Source organism: Crocodylus porosus, unplaced genomic scaffold, assembly GCF_001723895.1.
Source record: "Crocodylus porosus isolate Cpor-Errol unplaced genomic scaffold, CroPor_comp1, whole genome shotgun sequence".
Classification (NCBI taxonomy): Eukaryota; Metazoa; Chordata; order Crocodylia; family Crocodylidae; genus Crocodylus; species Crocodylus porosus.
The window spans coordinates 29,680,555-29,703,697 of NW_017728886.1; the positions used below are offsets into that span (position 1 = coordinate 29,680,555).

A 23,143-nucleotide genomic window follows, 5' to 3' on the forward strand; every position below is an offset into this window, starting at 1 on the left:
TGGCAGGCTGTTCCAGACCTTGGGGGCTCGGACAGTAAAAAAATTTTTCCTTATGTCCAGCCTGAAACAGTCTTGTAGTAGTTTATGACCATTCGACCTATGTTAAGTTAATAGGATCTCATAATACTACATAATGCAAAACACTGAAAAATTAATGCTCAAAATACTCACCCCAAAGTTAGTGCACCCACTAATGTTGAACTCCATATGTCTCAATCCCCCATTTATAAAATGGGGACAACCCTAGTTCCCTGACTTCACAGCATGCTGAAAATAAAATTCATTTAGATTTGTGAAGCCCTGAAATACTATCCCACGAGTTTTCTTTTTTCCCTGACTCAGTAAGGGAAGTGACAAGCTATTTCAGGTTTCCTTGCTTTATCCTTCTCCTCTATAGCTTCCTCATGAGCAGGTGCTCCTGTCCTCCTGGGAAAAGCCTTCAGGTGGAACTAGCTCTGTGCTGGAGCATGACTGAGGACAGCTCCCTTGGGTCATGCTCCACATTCATATGCATGCTTTCATGCTGGTGCTTACAATGGCCTTCTAAACACCTCCTCAAACATTTATCTGCACACCAAAAATAAACAGACAAAAAATAAAGCAAAGCACAACATTAAAAGCATATAGGTAAGAATGCAACAACTCATCGGGCTGTTGCTATGTAATTTTTAAAAATAGCAAATTTAAGAAAATGGTGTCCTTTATAAGTTTAAAGAATCTAATATCGCACAGTGGCGATTTGTTTGTAACATACCATACTACAATGTGTACCTAGCACCTGTTCCCCAGGGTGACCTGCCATAGACTTATTGGGCTGCAAGAGAAGAACTCTTTCACTTACACCTAGTTCATCTTTTCTTCCGACTATTGACATTGGTGACAGAATACAACACAGCCTGACCATAGTTGTCATTTTATATCTGCATTTTATTTGCTCTATTAATTGTCTTTCTTTCATGCTCTGTTTACTTAAATTAATTTATCTATAAATCTGGCAAGCTGGCTGTGTTCTGTCCTAAATGGACTGTGTTCAGACTGACTACTGAGACATAAGTGAATACAATTTTAAAATAAAGAAAAAAAAATCCCAACAACCAAACCCCCACATCCTAGATTGTTGTTCTCCTTGCCAAAACAGTCTTTCTGCTTTGTTGCACTCCATCTCCCACCTGGAGCACTACCGTATTTCACATTAGAATTTTCTTTTCATTGACTGAAAGGATTTTTGCATATTTCAAACAACTATAATCCTCTTACTTGTCTTCCGATTACCTAGTTCATTCTAAATTCCCCAGGCTTTATCTACCTTTCTTAACCAAGCTACAGTTATCTCTGTATCATTTTAATACACTAATTAATAATACACTGATATATGGGGCAAGCACTGGTTTTAAAGGGCTAGCTCCTGCCATTCTTATTCAGGCACAACACCCATTGACTTCTGATGGAAATAACATGCTGTGGGTGTGGGAGCAGGGGTGGGCATAGGTGAGAGAAAGAGAGTATATGCAATATACTGTATATACTTGAATATAAGACAAGGTTTTTTCCCTCCAATCACCATGGGAAAAAAAGCCTCTCCTCTTATAATCATGTATGAGGAAATATATCCTTAAACTGCTGCAAAAAGCAGTATGTTCGCACTAATGGAAACCAACTATGAAGTTGATTAAATGCAGTCAACACTGAGAATGACTATAAAACACATGGATCATATTAGGAACCTTTGTGTGCATGTGTGGCACCAGGCCTGGAGGTACTGCAATACTAGGCCAGCAGTCAGAGAGGCTGGATCAAGCTCCGACACCCTCCCCAGGTGCCAAAAATGCTGGTTGGAAACTTTTTTTTGTGTATGCGTGTGTGGTCTTTAAAAAAATGGGCAGATGTTCTCTCTGCAGGGAACTGGCACCAGGCCTAGAGGTACTGCAATATCAGGCTGGTACCAGGAGGGCCAAAGCCAGCCCTGACACCCCACCTTCATGCCAACAATGCTGCATTTAATCTTAGCCAAAGAGACCAAGATGCTGATGGGAATCTACTGCATTTGTTTTTGCAAAAATATCTATTTATATTATATCTATATATCACTTGACTAACAACCTCTCAAGTGATCGCTGTGGTTCGCTTGGCAGATCAAAACATACTTTGATTGTTAAACTATTGTAGTCCCATTACACAGTTTGCACTGCACACCTATCACCATTCCAGTACTATCACTCATTGTTCACTCTCGCACAGCCTGGCAGTTGTCACCAGGACGAAAGTCCACAGGTGATATGCTGTCTCTTGCCCTTACTGCCTCCCATATCTTGTGGTGATTCACCATGGTTGCTATGGTAGTGTTGTGCAGCTTGTATTTCTCCTCTACCATAGCCCACAGGCTCCCATTGGTCACTGTATACACATGCCACTGTTGCAGCAGCTGCCCTGCAAAATACTTTTCCCCTCCCACTGGGTACCCCTAGCAACTGTGTGAAAACAGAGCCCTGGGACCATTACACCACCACTACAGAGAAGAATCCTAAAAAGACTCTGGACAAAATAATAGAGAAATAGGGTTGGATGGAACCTTGAGGTCATTCTAGTCCAATGCCCTGCCTGAGGCAGGATCATCCTTATCCAAACAACCCCATACAAATCCATTGCCTAACTTCTTACCAAAGCCACAGTCAACCTTGACACAACACAGTAAAGCCCAGAAGCAGAGAAATGCCTATGTTCTGCTATGGATATAGCTATGCCTAGATCATCCTTGACCAGTGGCTGTCCAAACCCTTGAACACCTTGAATGATGAAGAGTCCATGCCTTAGGCAGTCTATTCCACTAACTCACTGTTTTAACAGTGAAGAAGTGTTTCCTGATATTCGTTTGAAATCTGTTTTGCAGTAACTTCAAGCCATTGGTCCATGTCTTATTCTCCCCAGGAAGAGAAAAAAGTTGATTTCCATCTTCTTCATGGCAGCCCTTCAGGAATTTGAAGACTGCTATCATGTCTTCTCTTAAGCACCTTTTCCACAAGCTGAACATGCCTATCTCCTTCAAACTCTCCACATATGACTTGCCATTCAAGCCCTTTACTTGGAAGTAAAACTGCATACAATACTCTAGATGAAGCCTAACCAGTGCCAAATAGAGAAATGCTATCACCCAAAGGCCAGTGACATAAAAAAATGCTTAGCAAAGGGGTGCTCAACCTTTTGGCCTTGTGGGTCAGATGAGTAGTGCAAGGTTTGGGACCAACATGTTGGGACTGGGCCCTGGGGACCCAGCACCAACCCTATGTACTGAGATTGTGTCCTAGGAGCCTGGAACCTCCCCTGCCCCACACACACACACTGGGATGGGGCCCTGACTCCCTGATACCACCCTCATCCAGTCCCTCATGCTAGGAATGGTTGCCTGATCCAGCATGAAGATCCCGAGGCTCCCTATGGGTCTGGAAAGTTAGCAGCTGTTCCCCTGCTGCCAAATTTCTGGATCCATGGGGGGCCCTGCCAGCCAAATGAGCTCACACCATAAGTCAGATCTTGTCCACAATCTGTGGGTTGAGCACCCATGGTTTAGGAGATAAACACTGGAGCAGCACAAAAAGCAAAGGAAAGGGGGAACATTCAGAGGGACAGAAAAAGGGAGGGCAGGAAGGGTGACCGTCCCTAGTTGCCATTTGTTTGGAAACCACTAAGCACCAACTAGGGCAGGGGTAGGCAATGGTTTTTGGCTGGAGCACCAAAAAACCCACAATGTCTACTTTGGAAGGTGCTGGAGTGCCAACATACCGGAGCCCGGAGCAGCAGTTTGCAGCCTCCTGGCTGCAGCCAGCCCACAGAGCCCGGTCTGCCTGCAGCAGGGCTTGCAGCCTCCCAGCCACCTGCTGGAAGCATCCTGGGCTCTGTGGCTGGCAGCAGCTGCTTAGAGCCCAGGATGGCAGTGGTATGCTGAGCAAAATAGCCTTGTGTGCCATGCTCAGCATGCGTGCTGGCGATTGCTAACCCCTAAACTAGGGGACAAGTTAATTTTAACCTGTCAATGTAAAATTGTCCAAGTTGGCTATCTGTGTCTGGGTAAACCTTTTTCAAATGTTTCTGCTGAAGCATTCAACTATATTTGATAGTATTAAGGAAAAATGCATTGTTCTTCCCATGTCAAAAAGTCTTATAACTGCTTGGGTGAAAGAAGTTCTAACATACGCACGCCGAAGCATAGATTTGAAATTCTGACCAATACATAATCAAAAGAGCCTTGCCACAGTTTGCATTGACATTCTCCAAAGATTTCATATGCACTGAACATGCTCCAGGCCAGAACTTTTCATACAGTTGCTCTTCTTAGCTATGGAAGAATTATGTTGTCAAATGTTTTTTCTTCAAAACATTTAGGGCCAGATCCTATTTCACTTTATCTGCCCACATAGCAGTTACCCAGCTGGGTAAGTGCCATTTTTGGCACAGTTTGAGATTTAATTCTGGGTGCAGTATGAATGCAGAATTATCCACTTGCCAACTAAGCAGGCAGAAAGAGTGCTGTGCACTTGCCCTGTATGGTAAATCAGTAGGGGATGCTCTTGTGCTAAGACATCCACCTCACTGCGCCTTGACCATCTACCAAGCTCTGAATGCCTCTCCTGGGGTGCCTCATGTCTGGCCACCCCCCTTCCTGGAGCACACCCACAAGCTCGGGGTAATCATTGCCACCACCCAGGGGTCTGTATCCAGGTCCTGCCCCCCCAGGAGACACAGGCCTTGTAGACCCTGAGGGTGCTTAACCCACTGCAAGACCTTGGGGTGCTTCTTTTAGCCTGAAGCACAAAAAGTAGCCTCGCTTAGTCAGTCAAACCAAGGGGACACAAAGGCATACTCGACCCCTCTCCCCACAAGTTCACCATACTTGTAATAGTGGAAAGCTTTATTGGTTAAAGAGGGGAGTCTTGGGGAAGGGTACAGGATAGGGAAGTATCACACAATAATGTTAGAGCAAACAGTGGGGCTAGGTAGCCTTTCGCCATGCTTCTGCATCACAGTAAGCAGGGATGACTGGTGCCTCCTGTGTTTGAGGAGGCAAAATTTGTAGGCAGGCCTGGGGGCGGGCCAAAAGTGCCATATGACCAGAGGCAACTGGCCCGGCAAACTGCAGACCATTGCATGGAGCCCTGCAGCTGGAATTTCCAGCCTGAACACAGATAAAACTAGCTCCACCCCCCAGGCAAGAGGGTGAGCCCAAACTTCAACCATGGCTGCCACAGGCCTAGTAAACCCTAAAACTGTAGTTTGACAAAAACCTATGACACAAGTGTTAGGTACAAGGAGAAGAAACTTCTCATGTTTTAGATCAATAGCCTAGTTGGGGCACTTACACAGGAAATGGGAAACCCAGGATGGCTGCTCCACTGAATGCGAAGGGATCTTGAGTTCTAGTCTGAGCCATTGCTTCCAATGAGGCAGAAACTTTGATTTGTGCATATGAAGTCTTCCTTGTAGTTTTAACTGGGAAAAGTATCATTCATTTGAAGCAGACCTCAGGGGCAGCCAAGAGAAGGAGAATTATAGAACCAGGAAAAAGAGAACACAATAGAGAGTTTATAGCTCAGTGAAATGAATGGGAAGAAAGGGTTCCTCTGGATTAGTGCTTGGACCATTTCCCCTAATGGGGCAGAAACTTCCCAAGTGCTATCGATCCATTTCATCCAGTGAAAAGTAAATGAAAGGTACAGTGGCTCAGCCTCATTCTGGGTATTGGATGAACTGTGGTCTGTGGGTGAATCAGGATTGTATAACAAAAGGAGCTGTTATATTTAAGGCCACTACATCATTTGTTGCAGAAGTTGAAAGAGAAGTAGTTAATTAGAAAGTGAATTGCAAGAAAAAGGATGGTCTCATGAGCAGAGAAAGGTAGTCAGTCGTGTTAGTCTAATATCAGGCAGAAGGCAGGGTAGACACGATAACCGTGACATGAAGCTGCAACAGCATCTTATGAAGTAAACCTGAGGCTTACAAAAGCTTATGCTATCCATCTCTGATTACTTAGTTTAGAAGGTGCAAATCTATCCTGCCTTCTGCCTCATGGTTGATGCCACCCTAGAAAACTGGATTTTCTCTCTGCTTTTTCATAGATCACTTAAATCACATTTATCTCTGGTGGTTATGATCAGTGTTTCCCTTATTTTCTGAGTAGTCTGCATGGGTCATCTTGGGCCAGATTTACAGAAGTGTTGAGGACTGAAAACTATAGTTTATTTGGAGCCAAACTGTAACCACAAAAAAGTCCATCATGAACCTACCATACTTTCAGGTGTTTGTAAAATGTTCTCCCTCTTTTCTTGAGTTTTTTTTTACTGATATGGTATGTATATCAGTAACTCCTATGTATAGGTAATGTCAAGCTGTTTTCAGCCTTATCATGCTTATGTTTATATGAATCTTGGTATTTGATATAAATGAACTTGTATAAGTACATTGTATAATAGGGTCAGGATTGAATAATAGGATAATGATTTTCAGGTGTCACTCCCTAAACAATGAGTTTCAAACCTGGGAGAAGACCAAAGCCTAAATAACTAGGAGGGTAATCACCTAAAGTTAGCATCTGACAGGGTTATAATCATAATTAGATAAGGAAAGACTTCTGCTCTGGTAAACAAATGCACCCTTGGAGGGGCAGGAACTTATATGCATAGTTTGGGCTCCACAGCAATCCAATGGACGATGCATACAAATGGACAGATAAGAACCCATACTTCAGCTTTGCCCTGGGAGCAAGTCTTGGTCTCTCATTTGTTCCTGGGCATAGAGAATGACTTCAGGCCCTTAGCCAGTGGGCTGAATGAAATAGGCCAATAGGCCCTGACAGAAAGGTCAGAGGAAGTAGGTACTTTCTAACCTATTGATCTGATTAGAAACTGTATTCTTAGGTTTATGATGCAGTTGGTGACAAGTTCTTATAGACCTCTTGCCAAGATATATTCAGTTGCTAGGAATTTCTCCTGAAATGTACCACTACACTTTGATCTCTAATTCCCTGAGAGCCCTTAGTTTCTATCTGCTTTATCCTAGGAATCTAATCTGCCATTGCAGGAACAGAGACAGGATGTGCTCAGGGTAGGAAGTCTAATGGTCCTGGATGACTCTCTCTCAAGCCCTTGGATCTTTCTCTAAAAAAAGAAATCTCACAAATTACAGTGGGGCCACCACATATGTTGGCATGGTAAGCGTCACAACCTGTGACACTGAAGAGAACAAAGGGGAAACAGAATCTAAGCTACACATAAACCAGTCATGGACACTCACCACTATCCAAGCTCATGGAAGATTAAGTTACACAATAATTTAAACAGAATTTGATTCACTGAATTTTAATTTTTCTTATCAGTGTATCTCCGAGTGCAGGCATGGAGTCAGGAATTGTGATGTGTAGCATTGGTCTACATATACATTACATATTGTTAAATGTAATGGAAACTTAAATGTAAAACATTTACTGTACCTAAAGGGTTAGGATGGAAAGCTTAAATAGCATTATTGTGGAAGGTACTCTATAAGCCCTATTTCTATAATTTGCAAGGAAAAAAGCTTCAACTCATTATGTTTTTACAGAAGAACCTGGTTAATTCTCCCTTTGCTAATCTGCAACCTTGACAGTTCTCCTTCCACTTTTTGACAAAGCTTTGGCACTGGAGTGCAAGAGTGAGGTGTCATATTACTAGGATTTTATTTTATGAAGGCTACTACAGAACCCTCACTGGCATTCTGTGAAACATTCCACTCAATTTACATGGAAGCGAGATTTTTTTTTATAATAGAATATGCTGTTTTCATGTGTTATGACTTGTAATCAAATATCTTCAATTATGTGTTTAGTTACAAAATGAAATAACGAGTAGTCAATGATACAACTGAGTGCAGTACTACACTATGTATTATATGTTCTGCCAGTGAGAGAGGAAATCTCCTGGTTTTAAAAACACATCCAACTTCATATCATCACTGACAACAAAAATCCGTAATATATTCATTCTGCTACTTGTGATCCTGATTCACAGCTTATTGATCAGATCTGTATAAACATATCTGCACATACATGGTGGCTTGAGTAGGAAAGCAAAATGATAAGACATAGGACACTTCCACTGTCTGGTTTTCATTCAGGCTTGCTGAAGCTTGGAAACAGGTACAAGAGGAATGGTTGACTCCTCCTGAACTACTCTACCTTTACTCTGGACTACCTTCCTCTGTGTTTCTATGGCACCAAGCTTAAGCTCGCTTAAAGAAGCCACTCCTATTGCCAACAGCCTGCTTCAATCCACCTCTTCACTACTCCTGTGGAGCAACAAAAAGCACCTCTTCCTTGCCACTCAGTTGCAGAACTTTACTGATAGAGGACTGACATGGAAAAGGGGGAAGAGTAAAGAGGTAGAGAGCTAGGATACCCATTAGAGCAAGTATAGATTTCTGCCCTCCAAATGTTGCAGAATTTGAATGATAAAACAGGTGTGAAAATATTAAGGGTTTCTAGACATTGGTAGGTAGCCCTATGTATTGCTATCCAAGACCTGGGTACTCTGTACCTAGTGCCCATTATAACAACACAATGAAATTGTGATACCTTTTCCTTTCCACAAGTGCAATAAAACCAGATGAGTTGTCATTTCCTCAATAGTCTGTCCCAAACATTATCACATTCCTAATAAATAAATAAAGCAACAGTTTTGACATATATCACTTGGATAAACATTTTTCTATGAGTGTGAAATTGCAATCCACTGGATTTAGGGGCAAACAAGTCTGATCTCTCCAGTTCTGGTGGAGTAGGAGCGGGGAAAAATCCCCAGACACCCACATATTTTCTCAAATTACCAGCCATATTTTTAGAAGTGCAAGATAGATGCACTCTTTCTTCTGCTGAAGCTCGGATTTTCTAGAGCACCCAATCATGTAAGTGTTTTAGTCAAGGTCACAAACCTTTGAAATAGACATAATACTCAATATTCCTAACTGCAATTTATCTTTCTCTTCATTTAAAATCATGTGAGTCAACATTTTATTCCTCTAGCTGCTTTTCAGGGGATGTAATAAGGTCCAATTATGCTTTTAACGGTTTTTTTTCCAATTAAATAAGTTTAATTTGAAAAAATTAAAGGATAAACCAGAAAGCCAACATACCAACAGCCATCATGTAATCCCAGCGGTCCATGAGGCACATATTGAAGATGAGATGGTCCGATGTTTGCCCCTGGCCAATGAGTGAAATATTTCTCTCCAAGTTTTGACTGACTGCAGAAGTCCAGCCAATCAAGAACCAAAAGACTACCAGGAGAATTACAGCCAGCATCCTCATCACTCGACCACCTGTCATGTATGGAATGCGTTGACAAGTTCGGGACAGGAATACCTTCAAAACCCTGAAACAAAAAATAAAATAAAACAAAATATAGGATCCAGGACTTAAAAGTGAACACTAATTCTCTCACAGGGAAATCTGAGTCTCATTTTATTTCACTACATGAATATAGAAAACCATCAAATGTATTTGTGTTAACAGTATTCAAATTTTGATCTTTTAAATAATTTCATTCTTAAATAAATAAATACATATTACTTTAATATCTATTTCAAATAAATTGGTTACTGACCAGAGACCACCAGGCACTATAGACAACATTATAAAAATATTTGTTATAGACACTCATTTACATGCTATGGTATCAGTTGTTTTGTGTCTTCTGAATTTCAGTGGAAGCTTCCTATTTTTGGAAAGGGGGACATCATTTCCACTAATCAGCAACAATAGATCCAAGATTTTCATTTCCTTTTGATGTTGCTACACAGCTCCTCCCCAACTGTTCCAAGTGCCAGAGTCAAAAATACTTAAATACACTTTTCATTGAGTACATTGCTTCCAAGAATATCCCAGTCCCTGTGGAAGTAATCATGGTGGGGTTTGCTAAAGGAAGTGCCCAATTAAAAAGTGGCATATTTGGAGATCTAATGTTAAAGCCGTGTATTTTTCTCACACGGGGATATCTATGCTGAACTACAGGAGCACAACTAACATTACACAAGCCAGCCCTATAAAAATAAGTCACTATGTAGAGCAGTGGTTTTCAACCTTTTTAGATACAAGGCACCCTTTGTTAGGCTCAAGACACCCCTCAGAAAATGCTAGCTCATACTTTTTCCATAATCAAAAATGGGTGAAAACTAACTCAGAAAGTCCACAACAGGTCAGAATTGTTTAGAAATCACTGAGTTTATTTTGTGAACTGCGTTTATACACCCAACAGTGGAAACATTGTGTGGCATCCCACCTTGAAAGGACCTCAAGTCACCCGATGGTGCTGTAGCACTCTGGTTCAAAATCACAGGTATACAGTGCAGCATACAGTAATAACAGGTGGCACCAATTATGCAACACACAGTTTCTGATTGCTCGTACATAATATTAGAAGAGATTGATTTCCCCTCATCAGTTCTTAAAAGAAAAATTCTCCTAATCACTCTTTTACCATCATTACCCTCAGAAGGAACACAGAATGCATGTTTATTCTCTGGAAACTAGTCTTTAGTGCAGTATAAATTAATTCATTATGTAGGGTCATGGTTAACCAACCAGTCAGTCTTGATCAACTGTTCGATCGCGGGGCCTCTGACAGTTGATCTCAGTCTGTCAGAGGCTCCACAATCAGAAGCGGCAGGGTGCACGTGGCTGAGCTGAGCCACCAGTCCCGCTGCCCGGGCTGTGCTGAGCAGGGTCAGAGCCCAGGCGGCTTGTTCGGGAGTTTGGGGGGGAGGAGGGGGAAGCAGGGTAGGGGCCAGGAGATGATAGTTCCTGGGCTGCCAAAAAGTGATCTTCACCATAAAAAAGTTGGAGGGCACTGCTGTAGGATCACTTTTGGTTATCTAGCACAATTTTTTTTAAGTCATTTTTTTAAAATAGGAAACTTCAGAAGATAGCAGAGAACAAAGCCATTTAATGACAGTTTATTTTCCAAGACAAATAAATATATGCCTAATTCACTGACATACAAAAGGTGTGGTGCTGCTGTGTGGGGCACATCAACATTTTGGGAAGCTAGGAATGGGATTTGGGGTGTGTTCTGCTATATGCAGACTGTCTAACTCACCACAGGTAAAGCAGAAGAATCACAAAACTTCTTATAGATGCTAATTCAGATTTTCAAAGCTAACTAGCAAATCTGAAAATTAATTGTTAAATGAAATTGTGTTTCTAAAACCACTAATTAGCTCTGAAACTTTTCTGCATTGTAAATCCAAAAAATCCTTTGTCTTGACTCATATTTTAGTGATCCCTGATCTTACTCAGGCACTTATAGATTAGCATTTACATTTTCAAAGAAGAAGGTAGGTATAACTGGAACTACCTTTCAAACAAAGAATGGAATACTGTTTTTTTAAAGGCAGAAGTACTGGAGCTTTTCCATATCCATAACAGTGAATCATCATTTGACTATAAATACAAACTTCACAGTCTGCATTAAGTAAAGTCAGAGATCAGAGTAAGTTCAATATTACTCAGCTTTTTCCCTCCCAACAGCTATACCATACGGAGCCACAGTTCTTAAGCTTTCCTTGTTTGATAGATGTTCTACAGGTGGTAAGTGTTTTATGTTTGATGCAGGCTCCCGAAGACTTCAGACAGGCTAGATAAATTTTTTCTGCCTTTATTAATCAAACACTCATTTTGCCCCTTCTCAAGAGGAGTAGCAGTACTGTCCTCATTTTTGAGAAGGTACTTGCTGCAATTCCTAAAAATTCAGCATGATTAAAGAATTACTGCCTCGCAAGGTGAATACCACTGAGCTCCTATGAGGGGAAGCAGATACATACTTTTCCTGCAAAACTGCAAGAACATGAAGGTTCTGCAACTATGGGCCAAATTTGAGAAAAAAATATGTTATTGTGAATTAGATGAAGTTTTTAGAATTATGGAAATCTTACCACAAACAATACGAGGAGGACTAGAAAAATGACTAGAAAAAATAGAATTTATTTATTTAGGTACTTTTACAAAGCCAGGTCTTGGAGTTAATACTGAAAGCCAATATGTAAATGTCTTCTGATTGTGATGAATCCAATACAAAGCTGGTAAGTGTTGACTATATATGCTTTTCCAAGTGAATGTTCAAATAATTGATTTTTTTTGTTCAGTTCAGTAATGGACTAAAAGAAAAAGAAAAAAAAAAAAGAACATTCAGACTGAACCAAATTAAAATGTTTGATTTTTTTTCTGACAAAAATAATACTTTGCTCACTATGAAAGGTATCTTTTAACCTGAAATTAAATGTTTTGTTACGTGTACTTCTAAGAAAAATAGAGCTAGATTTCTGTTAGAGGTGTTCTTTTACTCCCAAGCTCAGACAGTGGGGACATACTTCAGGAGGCTGCAGACAGATGTTCAGGTTCTTCTTCTGCCTGTCCTAGCCAGGGGGCCACAGGGTATTCTGAGTGGAGGTTTGTCATGGGATGGGGTCCCCAAGGATGGCTGTGTTACCTCTAGGGCCCCTCAACTGTACCAATTCAGCTCAATGGGCACCCTCTATTCTCACCTACCATGTCTTGATGTGATTATAATAAATAGGGAGGCTGCCTTCAAGTCTAGTTGGACATGGTCCTGATAGAGCCCACTGAACCCCGTGGGTTCCCGGACACCTTGTGGGTCCCATTCCAAATTGGATGTCTTGGGACACCCTCAGCCTTATGGGCTAGATGCGTGGTTCCAAACTGCCCCTTTACCATGCCCCAAGCATTGCAGATGGTATTCCCACAGCATCCCACTGGCGCCTTGATTTCACTCGGCCTTGGATTGTCACTGGGCTCTCTGCAGCCCTGTCTCGCTCCACGCCCACACTGGCACCAGGGTCTGTTCAACCCCAAACACTGTGCCTTCTCTGGCACCGGGGTCTGTGCACCCTGAATACTGCACCCTCTCTGGCACCGGGGCCCCACTTGTAGTGAGCCCCCAGTGAGGCCTCCTCCTTCCCCAATAACCTCACCCAAACCACTGATCTTATAAGCAGAAATAAAAGATGCAAGCCCCTTGGCTATAATATAACTCAAGCCACACAGGGTGTGCCCTGTCCCTTAACATTACTAGAAGCTGAACTTGCAGTCAGGCCTCTTCCCTTGGCCTCCCCTAGGAGAGCTCCCTCTACCTTGGCTGCTGGCAGAAAACTGCCTTCCTGGTCCCAGTCCTGTTGCTTATATATGTGCCAGGCCCCGCCCCTTCTGGTCAACTGACCACTGGCAGGTGTGGGCCAACTATCTGATTCTGGCTGCCCTGGTAACCTGCAGCTGGGGGCTCCCCACTGACTGCTAGGGCTCTCCCCCTAGCAGTTTCAGCCCTTAAAGGAGCAGGATGCCTTAGCACCCTGCGCAAGGTTCTTAAGTCATTGTCCTGTTGACAATGTTCTACTTTATAATGTTAAACATTTATTGAACCAGAGACTGAAACCCAGCTGTGCCATCTCCCGTGGAAGTGTCCTAACCAGGATAGGTTTCCGTTCATGTGCTCTTTTTCAATAACTAATTAAATATTTTATACAAAATGGGGCAACAACAAATGGAGGGACGTTGTTTACAGCATACTGTAAATATAGGCTACGGAGATTAAGCTGTTTTTTTGCTAGAAAGGTGGGAAGCCTTGGATCAAATCCCTGTCCTGAATTTCAGGGCAGGATGTTCTCAAATCCTTCCAGTCTGAGCTGTTTTCATTTTGAATAAGTGTTTAAACAGTCCTTGAATAAGTGTAGAGAATGGTTTTCTTACCTGACACTCTGCTGGGAGGTGGGACGTGAGGGTTCCATACCTGTTCTGCCCTAGTTTCTGCTGGCTGCCACCTCTGAACAGTATGCTTTCACCACCACCATGTAGGTGTTACCAGTCCTATCATTCATTACTGCCTGCTGGAAGAGCTAGAACTATTGCATAGATTAGGTACAGGGTGAGGATGCAGAGAGGGAAGGGAGACAGGAGGGTAAGGTTCCCTCTGCAGCTCTCTTCCAATGCCCCTCCCCCACACTTTATACAGCACTTGGGACTCATGCCCCACTCACCCACCCCTTCCTTACACTTCTGCCTCCTCCAAGTGAATTTTTAATTATTGATGCAAAGTAGAACTGTGTCAACAGGAAAGACCAAGTAACCTTCCTGCCTTCCCCAGAATGCATGTTAGCTTGGAGGTGAGGACACCCTTCTGGGAGAAATGAGTTGAGATCCCATTGGGTGGAGATCAGAATTGAACTGGGTCTTTCATATTCTGGGTAAGTGCTATGTCCATTCTTTTTTCTTCTGACTGAAACTATTAGCTTCAACTGAAGTTTACAAACAGTTTTAGGGTGATCAAGATCACATTTTCTAGCAAATTTACAATTTTAAAAAATCTCTTACTTCCAGTTATAAATAGTCTAGACAGAGCATTAAGATACTCTGTGTACATGTTATGCTAGAAGAGTAAATAAACAGGGTCCTCAGAGCCCAGGACTGGCTAGAATCCCCTCCCCCACACCTCCCAGCCACACTGAACCTATTCTTTTCACTCCAGCTGATCAAAGACCCATACCAAGGCCTTGCAGCCCTTCAACTCCTCTGCCTTCACCTGCTGCATTTTGTGGCCTCATAGCACTGCTTCAGGGTTAGGGGTCCTTGTTACACAATGCATTCTTTGTCTCACAGAATTTCTGCTGGGATCCATTCAAGTACTTTTTCTAGACCAACAAAACCATATATAGCATTTTATTCTTTTCTATGTATTTTTCTTGTAAGAATCTTTATGTGAATATAGGATCTATTGCACTTTTTCCTTTTCTAGCACTGATGTGACTAACACCAACTCTGGCTTCAAAAAACTTTTAATGTATTTTCAAGAAGTAGCTAAGTAAATTTACTTTCCTGAAGAACAAATAGCAGCGGCACATGGCAAAGGGGACCCATGTGCAGTAGAGGAGGCTGGGGCCAGCACCTGTGCCGGCCTCAGAAGCCTTACCTGGGGTCCTGGGTGTCCCAGGGCAACAGTGGCACCAAGCCAGCTGCTCACAGTCTGAACAGCAGCCAGAGTGTGGCTCTGACTGGCCAGGCTCTGGTTTCTGGTGGTACACACTGATGCTACATGTATTGCCCCACTTTTTATAGCAGGATTTTTTTACACTGGGATCTCCCTGTGTCAAACCCCATGCCCACCATACTGTAAGTTAGCAGTACAGCTCACGAGTACACAGGTGCACATGTACCACATGCGGTTTGTGGTGTCTCAAACAGCTTTGAAGTCCCACGCTCCTTACATTGTGGGGACATGCTCTTTGACTTTAAAGATGGGCGATACTATATTTTGTTACTATTCATCTCAAATCTTTTCTTCTGTACAATTTCCTGAATTAGAGTAGCCACTATTCACTTTCATCTTGTAATATAGAGGCAGGCAACCTTTTCCAGCTGTGGGCCAGAATGACCAACTCTGGGTAAGAGGCAAATGAGAGAGTGGGTGCTAAGACCCAAGTGGCACAAGAAGAGAAACCATAGCTGGTGATCATCTCTGTAGCAGCATGGGGATAGTACCTGCAGCTAAAGTCCTCTGCTACTGAATGGCCTGAAGGCCCCACACCTTCACAGCTGGATCCAAAGGTTACTGACCTCTGTCCTATTCCTTTAAAAACTTCCACTGGAAGGCCTTCTGGCATGGTTGCTTGCCTATTTTTCAAAATACCTTGTGTTCTCCTAATTTGATCTGCTTTACCTGCTGGAATTTCATGTTCGTTTACAGATGGATCTGATAGCCCTATAGGAAATTATTCATTCAGTAAATTCTTAGAAATGTCTTACAGGCACAGAAGATTTGTTTTGGATCAGCTGTTAATCAACCATTCCCAATACTAACAACATTGAGGATGTCATTATCAAAGTCCTTAATTTTCACAAATCCATTTTTAAACATTTTATAAATAATTTTTAACCCTTACTACTGTTCAGATTCTTGTATCAGTCATTCAGTGCTTTGAAACAGGAGTTGGTGTATATTTTGTGTAAATTAAACAGGATTACACCAAACAGATACCTGATTTTTGGCATTACCTTCTCATACTAACAAACAACTTGGCAGAAGCCTGAATATTAGCTAACCCACATGAACCAGCAGGGCAGCATTATAAGTAATCCTGGCTTGGCATTAAAATATACAAAATGACCTACCTTAGCAGGGAGGTTTCCCTTCCATTTCCAATGTCTGTGATTATATGATGCTTCTGAATTATCCTGTCAACCAGCCCTGTTGAAGACTGATAATTTTATTCTGATATGAAAGCTATATTTACCCATATATCAAAAGATAAGCAAAGGGTCAAGAATGTACAGGCTGTATTACCTGACTTTCTTATGCAAGGCAGAATATCCCTGGGATATCCCAGGACAAAGACTGTGTATGGAATTAAAAACTCAGTTTCTCCTATCAGTGTCTTTCTGTTGGAGTCAGTGGACCTAGTACATCAGGTACATCTACAATGCAAAATACAGTGATACCCAAGTTAGCTCTGAACAAACTAGCTCAGGAACTAAAAGCAGTATAGTCACAGTGGCTCAGAGTGCTGTATGTTGCAATTAACCTTGAAAACAAGCAGGGTATATTCAGAGCTAGCTTGGGCACTTCTGTCTGACAGTGGACATCTCTGCATGACACTGCAGTGTTAATATTACTAAATATTTTTTCTTTCTTTTTTTAAAACTTTTTTTAAAGTCTTAACTATCAGAGGAAAGCAAGAAATATAAATCAAAACAATTTAAACCACTAAGCTCTGCTGTCCTTGACATCTTCGCCAATACTTTGCCTTTAACACAACATGAGAGAAAAGAGATACACTTGTCTGGAGAAACGCAGTTCATCTCTCACTATGCACTGTACCTCACATCAGTTTAGTACTAAAAAACCCCAAACTTTTCAAAAGCCTTTTCACATGGTCTACTTCACTAGGAACCATGTATATAATAAAAGCCACAAGAATCAAGAATAGACCAAGATTTTTTATAATATTCAAGTAGTGTGTCTGGCTTCAGCAGAATTGTTGGAACAACAACAGAAGTTGGAATGACAATTAAATCAGCAAAAATTTACATCAACCATTTCAGACAACAACTAACTAAAAACTTAGATGATTTCCCTCATCTCTGCTGCATCTCTCATTTAGACTGTAAGCTCCTTCAGCAAGATGCCAGCATTAAAAAAAAAAAAAGCAATTTGTGTAACCTGAAGAAAATGGTATACTGGAGATGACCACATGCTTCAAAAGGAACAGGCAAAGCCTAGTGGTACATGGAATAGATGCAGGGTATAGAGAATGTAAAAGATAATTGGGTCAATAGTTTAATTTTGTCTGTCCAATTAGTTATACTTTCTTAGTACTATTATGTTGGACTGTAACAGGGTCCCATCCCAGGGGTGGCCCTGATACCCCTGGAGCCTCCTCAAACCTAGTCACCTCTACTTTTCTTTGGCAATCTCCCCTTTAACTCACCTGCCATGCCTTGATGTCATTATGCTTTTAGAAAAATGGAGACTGCCTCAGGGCTCCCCAAGTGAGATCTCACACTCATGAACACAGGTGTCACTGCTCATCACTTTAAGGGCTAATTACATGGCTGCCTCACTCCCTTTTTAGCTGTGTTTTTAACTTTTGTTTCTATAATATTAATATAGCATAACTATATAACATAATAGCTAAATACTTGGGCTAACATCAGCAATGTGTTACTGTAACCAGGTGAGTTCATATCAACGGGTTAAGTGGAAATTTCAAAATGGGACCTAATATTTTTTCTACTAAAATCAGTACCAAAACCTCTCTCTGATTTCAACAGGAGTAGGACTGGGTCCAGTAGAGTTTAATTTAACAACATGGGCATAGTTAATAAAATATTTAGTAAATCTCATCAGTCCATCCACAGTTATGTCTGGAAGAAGCAAACAGATTGCCTATTACCTTAAATTGAATCAATATGGCCTAGACTGTAATGTCTTTCCTTGCTGTATGCATGTTTTATGTTCTCCTTTAATCTGTACTTTCATTCCAGTACAGCCTTAAAGTGTAAAATGGGGCACATGAGAGACTGTTTTTTCCAGTGAATACTGATCAAAACATTTCCTTGTCTGGTATGGGTACTGAAGAGCACTACTGCAGTCTTATGACAGACCAGTTTAGATTTGCTTTTTCCCCGTGTGCCTTCCTGTTCCCTGCTGTACAGCTGTGCTGCATGCTTCTGTTCTGGTTGGCTGCTATCCTCCATTTCAGAGGAAACTGTACTGTGTAAGCGCTGGTTTTAAGGAACTTCTGTTTGCTTATTATTATTACTATATTGCCATGATATCCTGTTATGAATGGATAAATCAGAACTCCTCATCTGGATTTATCCATACTGGATTTGGGCCTATGGCATACTGACTACTTGAGGATTGAGGAGCATTAAGGATCAACACTGGACCTGCCCTCACATATACCCAAGTGTCAGTAATGATGTCCGAGTCTGATTATCTACAAAATCCTTGTTTACTCTCCACTAATTATCTCTCCTAATAAACCACTTTTTGTGCTAATACCCTCAGCAATCCCAGTGAGATCAACAAAACTATACAAAGCATCAGTGAATAATTTGGCCCTTTAATGATAAAGTTATCTATCTGATCACTCTGAGCTCTTACAACCATCATGGAAATTGTTACAGAGGTTTGACAAACTGTTCCCAAAGGATTCCCAGGACCAAGAGTATAGTCTATCCACTTTGTACCTTTGAGGTGAAGTGGCATGGTTACTTTGTCTGCTGCAGTATCTAGAGCTGGCAATAATACAGGCCTGGCTGAAATTCCTAAAATTTTCAAAAACACCCTCTGTCGAGATAGCCTTTCTAGTGTCTCTGACTCATGTCCTTGAGTCACTACTATTAGATCAGTTCACATAACCGTTTAAGTAATTTGTCTGCAGCAGATATGTTTAAACTGATTATTACTTGATTATATACTCTGCTTGCTAAAAATAAATTTGGTGTTTCAGCTCCTTGAACATCTTTTCCCATGAGGAACCCAATCTAGCCCTGCTCTTTTCTTCACTCAAATTTAAGGTGATTTATGGTGGAAACCTTATGTTCCTAAACCCTTAAGGATCTTGCTTCTAGTGCTTCACTCTGAAGATTATAAATCTTTGGCACTGGCTAAGCTAATTATTTGCTTCTAAAAAACATCAGGTAATGATTATCTATTCATAAATCTAAAGCCCTTCACTTCTTTACCTTTATCCAAGACTTTCAGAATAGCCTGCTCAAAAATCCCCAGGTTACTATTTATCAGGAAGCTTACACTGTGAAAACAGATCTGAGGAATGCTTGCCTTGTAATCCTCTCTCACAATGGCTCAGATACATTTCCAATGCTTTCATTACAAAATAAGGTTCACTTGCAATTTATGGATTTGAACTCTCAACTCCAGAAAAACTGTAGGTTGCCAAAACCCGTGGAATGGATCCCACCAATTTTAGTTTAGTAATAGGGTAGTTGGTCAACAAGTCAATGTCAAAGTACATGCTTTAATTTTTAATGTACTCACACAGTACATGGCAAGCGTGATGTCACAGCTAAATCACAGCTCTGGGGCTGAGTTTCTTTTCCCTCAGTTGCCACTGACTTACTACAAGACCTGTGGCAAATCATTTAAGCTCCTGTGCCTCAGCTTTCAGCACTTTTAAACATGGATAATAATCACTTCCATAATTTCTACCTTAAATATCTACAAGAAAGGAATTCATAATATGTAACAAACAAGGAAAACTAAGATAATCCGCCTCTGGATTTTCAATTGCATTCTTTCTTATTTGCGTAAATTGCTTTTATGCTTCAATCTAATAAAGTAAGTTATCACACTGAGATCCAATGAGATCACATTGTTTATCATTTTATAACACAGAATTTTCAACCCAAAATTTGTTTAAAAGTCATAGTTAACAACCCCGAGAACCCCCAAGATGTTTAAATTCCTACATTCTTTCTTTTTTTTTTTTTTTTGCCTTCTTAGTTTTGGAGTTTCAGAGTTCATTTTGATCACATTTTCAAACCTTCTTCTACAATCATGAGGACTAGAAATGTACTAAATAAATGAAAGCAGAGACATGCATTTGCATGATTCTCATGGCATTCTCATTAATGAGGTAAGGAAATACGGTCTAGATGAAACCGCTATAAGATGCATGCATGATTTATAACACAACTGGTTGGAAAATCATGCTCAAAGAGTAGTCATTAAGAGTTCAAAAGTGAGGTTCCCTGAGGATCAGTCTGGGGTCAAGTACAGTTCAACATCTTCATTAGTGACGTGCAGGATACAATTGAGTATATATAGAGTATATGTGAGGAAGAAACCAAGCTGGTTAGGATAACAGGCATTTTACAGGAAAGGATTAGAAATCAAAAGTATCCTGCTAAATTGGAAAAATTATGTGAAATAAATAGGATGAATTTCAGTAACTGCCAAATCCTATATTTAGAACAGAACAATCAAATGCATGAATACAAAATGATGAATGACGAGCTAATCTGGAGTACAACAGAAAAGGACCTGGGGGTTCCAATGGACTACAGGTTGAATATGAATCAACAGCATAATAACACTGCAAAAAAGCCAATAACATACTGGGATGTATTCATGGATGTCACAGGGTCACGCAGGTGCCCTGTTCCTAGGAAGGAATAAGGGCAGCTGCCCATCATAAGGGCAGCTCAGGTGATGGTTGCTGGGGCAATTGTGCTGATCAGGTGACCAGAAGGGGGCAGGGCTGGGCCTTTATAAACAGCCCAGGCCGGAGCCTAGTTAGCAGTTCCTGTCTGGCAGCCTGAGGTGCAGGAGCAGAGCAGAGCAGAGCAGAGCAGAGCGGAGCGGAGCGGAGCGGAGCGGAGCGGAGCGGCGCGGCACGGCACGGCACGGCACGGCCTGGCCTGAGCACACAAGGGGCTGCACCATGGTAAGGGTAGAGAGAACCCTGACTGGGAGGCCATTGCTAGAGAGCCAAGTGAGCTTAGATCCTATGTTATAGCCAGGAGGCTTGTTGTTGTGTTACAGCCGTTTGCTTTATGGTTCTGTTTCGTTACTGTACCGGAGGACCAGGTGAGGGGGATGGAGGCAGCCTCATTTAGGAGCACCCCAGTAGAGTGGGGGTGCTCCCAGCGCTGGAGCGTGGTGCTACATTGCGGGGTGTACTACCCCAGCCCTGGGGAGGGGCACAGTGCCGGTGAGGGCACTGTAGTTGGGGTATAAGACCCCAGCCCTGAGAAGGGCAAAGAGGATTTTGGGGCCAGGCACGGCTGAGGCCACTTGAGCCCCACTGGCAAGGAGCACCAGTGAGAAACCCGCAGGGGCTTGTGTTAGGCTGCAAGGGGAGAGCCACACGAAGAGAAGCCCAGGGTGGGTGCTACTAGAGAGACGATCCCAGAGAGGGCGAGTCCATGATTACAGAGAGCCCAGAGAGGGCAGAGAGAAGCCCCAGGAGTGGGCGCGTACTTGAGGGAAGCCCACGAGAAGGCGGGTACAGAAAGAAGCCCCGGTGAGGGCAAGTATTGAGCGAAGCCCCAGGAGGGGGCGTATACTATTGATAGAAACCCCAGGAGGGGTGCGGACTGAGAAGGATCCCAGAGGGTCTCCCCAGTGGTGGGGACCCCGAAAGGTCAAAGGGGCCAGGTAAGGCTCAGGCCGCCTGAACCCAACTGGGAATTGAGAGACACCCCAGTAGGGGTGCGGACTGGAAAGGGTCCCAGAGGGGCTCCACAGTGGTGGGGACTCTGAAGGGTCAAAGGGGCCAGGTAAGGCTCAGGCCATGTGAGCCCAATTGGGAAGAGTAATGTCAGTAAGCCCAAGAGGGCTAACAGGTAGAGGGGGCGCCGGCTGCGTAACAAGCCCAAGGGCGCTAGGCAGGGCGCAGAAAGGAAAAGGACCTGATAACGTCCAGAAGAGCTGCGAGGCTTGGGGCGTGCTAAAGGGGAGGTAGGAGGCATGCATAGCCCATAAGGCTGGGGTGCACCGAGTCACCCCATACAGAACGGGGGATAGTTTCAGCATAACACCATGTACAAGGGGATCAAAGGCAGCCTCCCATAGAAACTTACATATATACCAACAAGACGTGGCGGGCGAGAAAAGAGGGTGCTGGATCACCTACTTGACGTAGTAGGGGGCGCTAGAGGGATCACGGCCGTCCCTAGGCCCCACTCCATGACAATGGACTTCACAGCATCTGAAAGTAGGCAGTTGCCAACCAAATGACAAAGTAAGTTGTCATCAATGAGAACTTATGCCTCACTAAATGATCAAGTATCTAAGGTGTTACCCTCCTGCCCTGCCTTCAGATTAACACAGCTACCTACCTCTCTCTATAATGTTGAATAATAGTAGGTGCATCTACATGGGCGCTTTACTGTGGAGTAGACTAATTGGCTCAACAGTAAAGTGTCACTGTTTACACGTGCATCAGTATTAGGGTGCAGTAAACTGGTGGGAACAGTATTATCTTACAGCAGAGTAATTAATTGTACTGAAACGCACATGTAGATGGTGACCAGGGGTATAAATTGCACCCGGTCAGGCCTGCCACCCAGGGCCTACTTGGCCCCAACTCAAATTGTTGCTTCCCAGGTGCACATGTAGACACTGCAGCCAGAAGCAGCTTACTCCAGGTTTAACTGCTCCAGAGTTCATTGTTTCAGATTAATTGCACATACAGATGCACCCAGTAGAGAAAAACCTAATGCTGTTATCATAACAAAAACAATTAAGTTACTGGATTTTCTAATGGAATAAGTTTCTTGAGTTGCAGCAATTCATCATAACATTTGGGCTAAAAATTGCAATGTATTACAGTAGCAAGAGTCAAAAAGAGAGCTGAAGTTTAAAGGACAAGAAAGTTTTCTTCAGTCTTCCTAAACCATAACAACTGATCCTTTTTATGCTCTCTAATCTCTCACATACCCATCAGTGTGGTTTTTCTCATCTTTTCTTCTTTTTGTTAGTATGTTTGTTGCAATCTAATTTTTAACATTAATTTGTTTTAAGGTGATGGTTTGAGAATTGGATTTTCACAAAAAGTGAATGACCAAAATTCCAGCTAATTAGAGCTGAAA

General features: G+C 42.3%; 1 protein-coding gene across 1 annotated transcript in view; it reads right to left on the minus strand.

The window, feature by feature from the left end:
- Nucleotides 1-23,143, minus strand: part of GPR158 (G protein-coupled receptor 158) — a gene marked incomplete at its 5' end in the record, with an annotated part of 371,372 nt that overhangs the window by 40,239 nt on the left and 307,990 nt on the right. Inside the window, one exon of the mRNA XM_019531865.1 lies at nucleotides 9,154-9,392. Within this exon, the coding sequence (XP_019387410.1) occupies nucleotides 9,154-9,392 (239 nt within the window). The remainder of the gene's footprint in view (nucleotides 1-9,153; nucleotides 9,393-23,143) is intronic.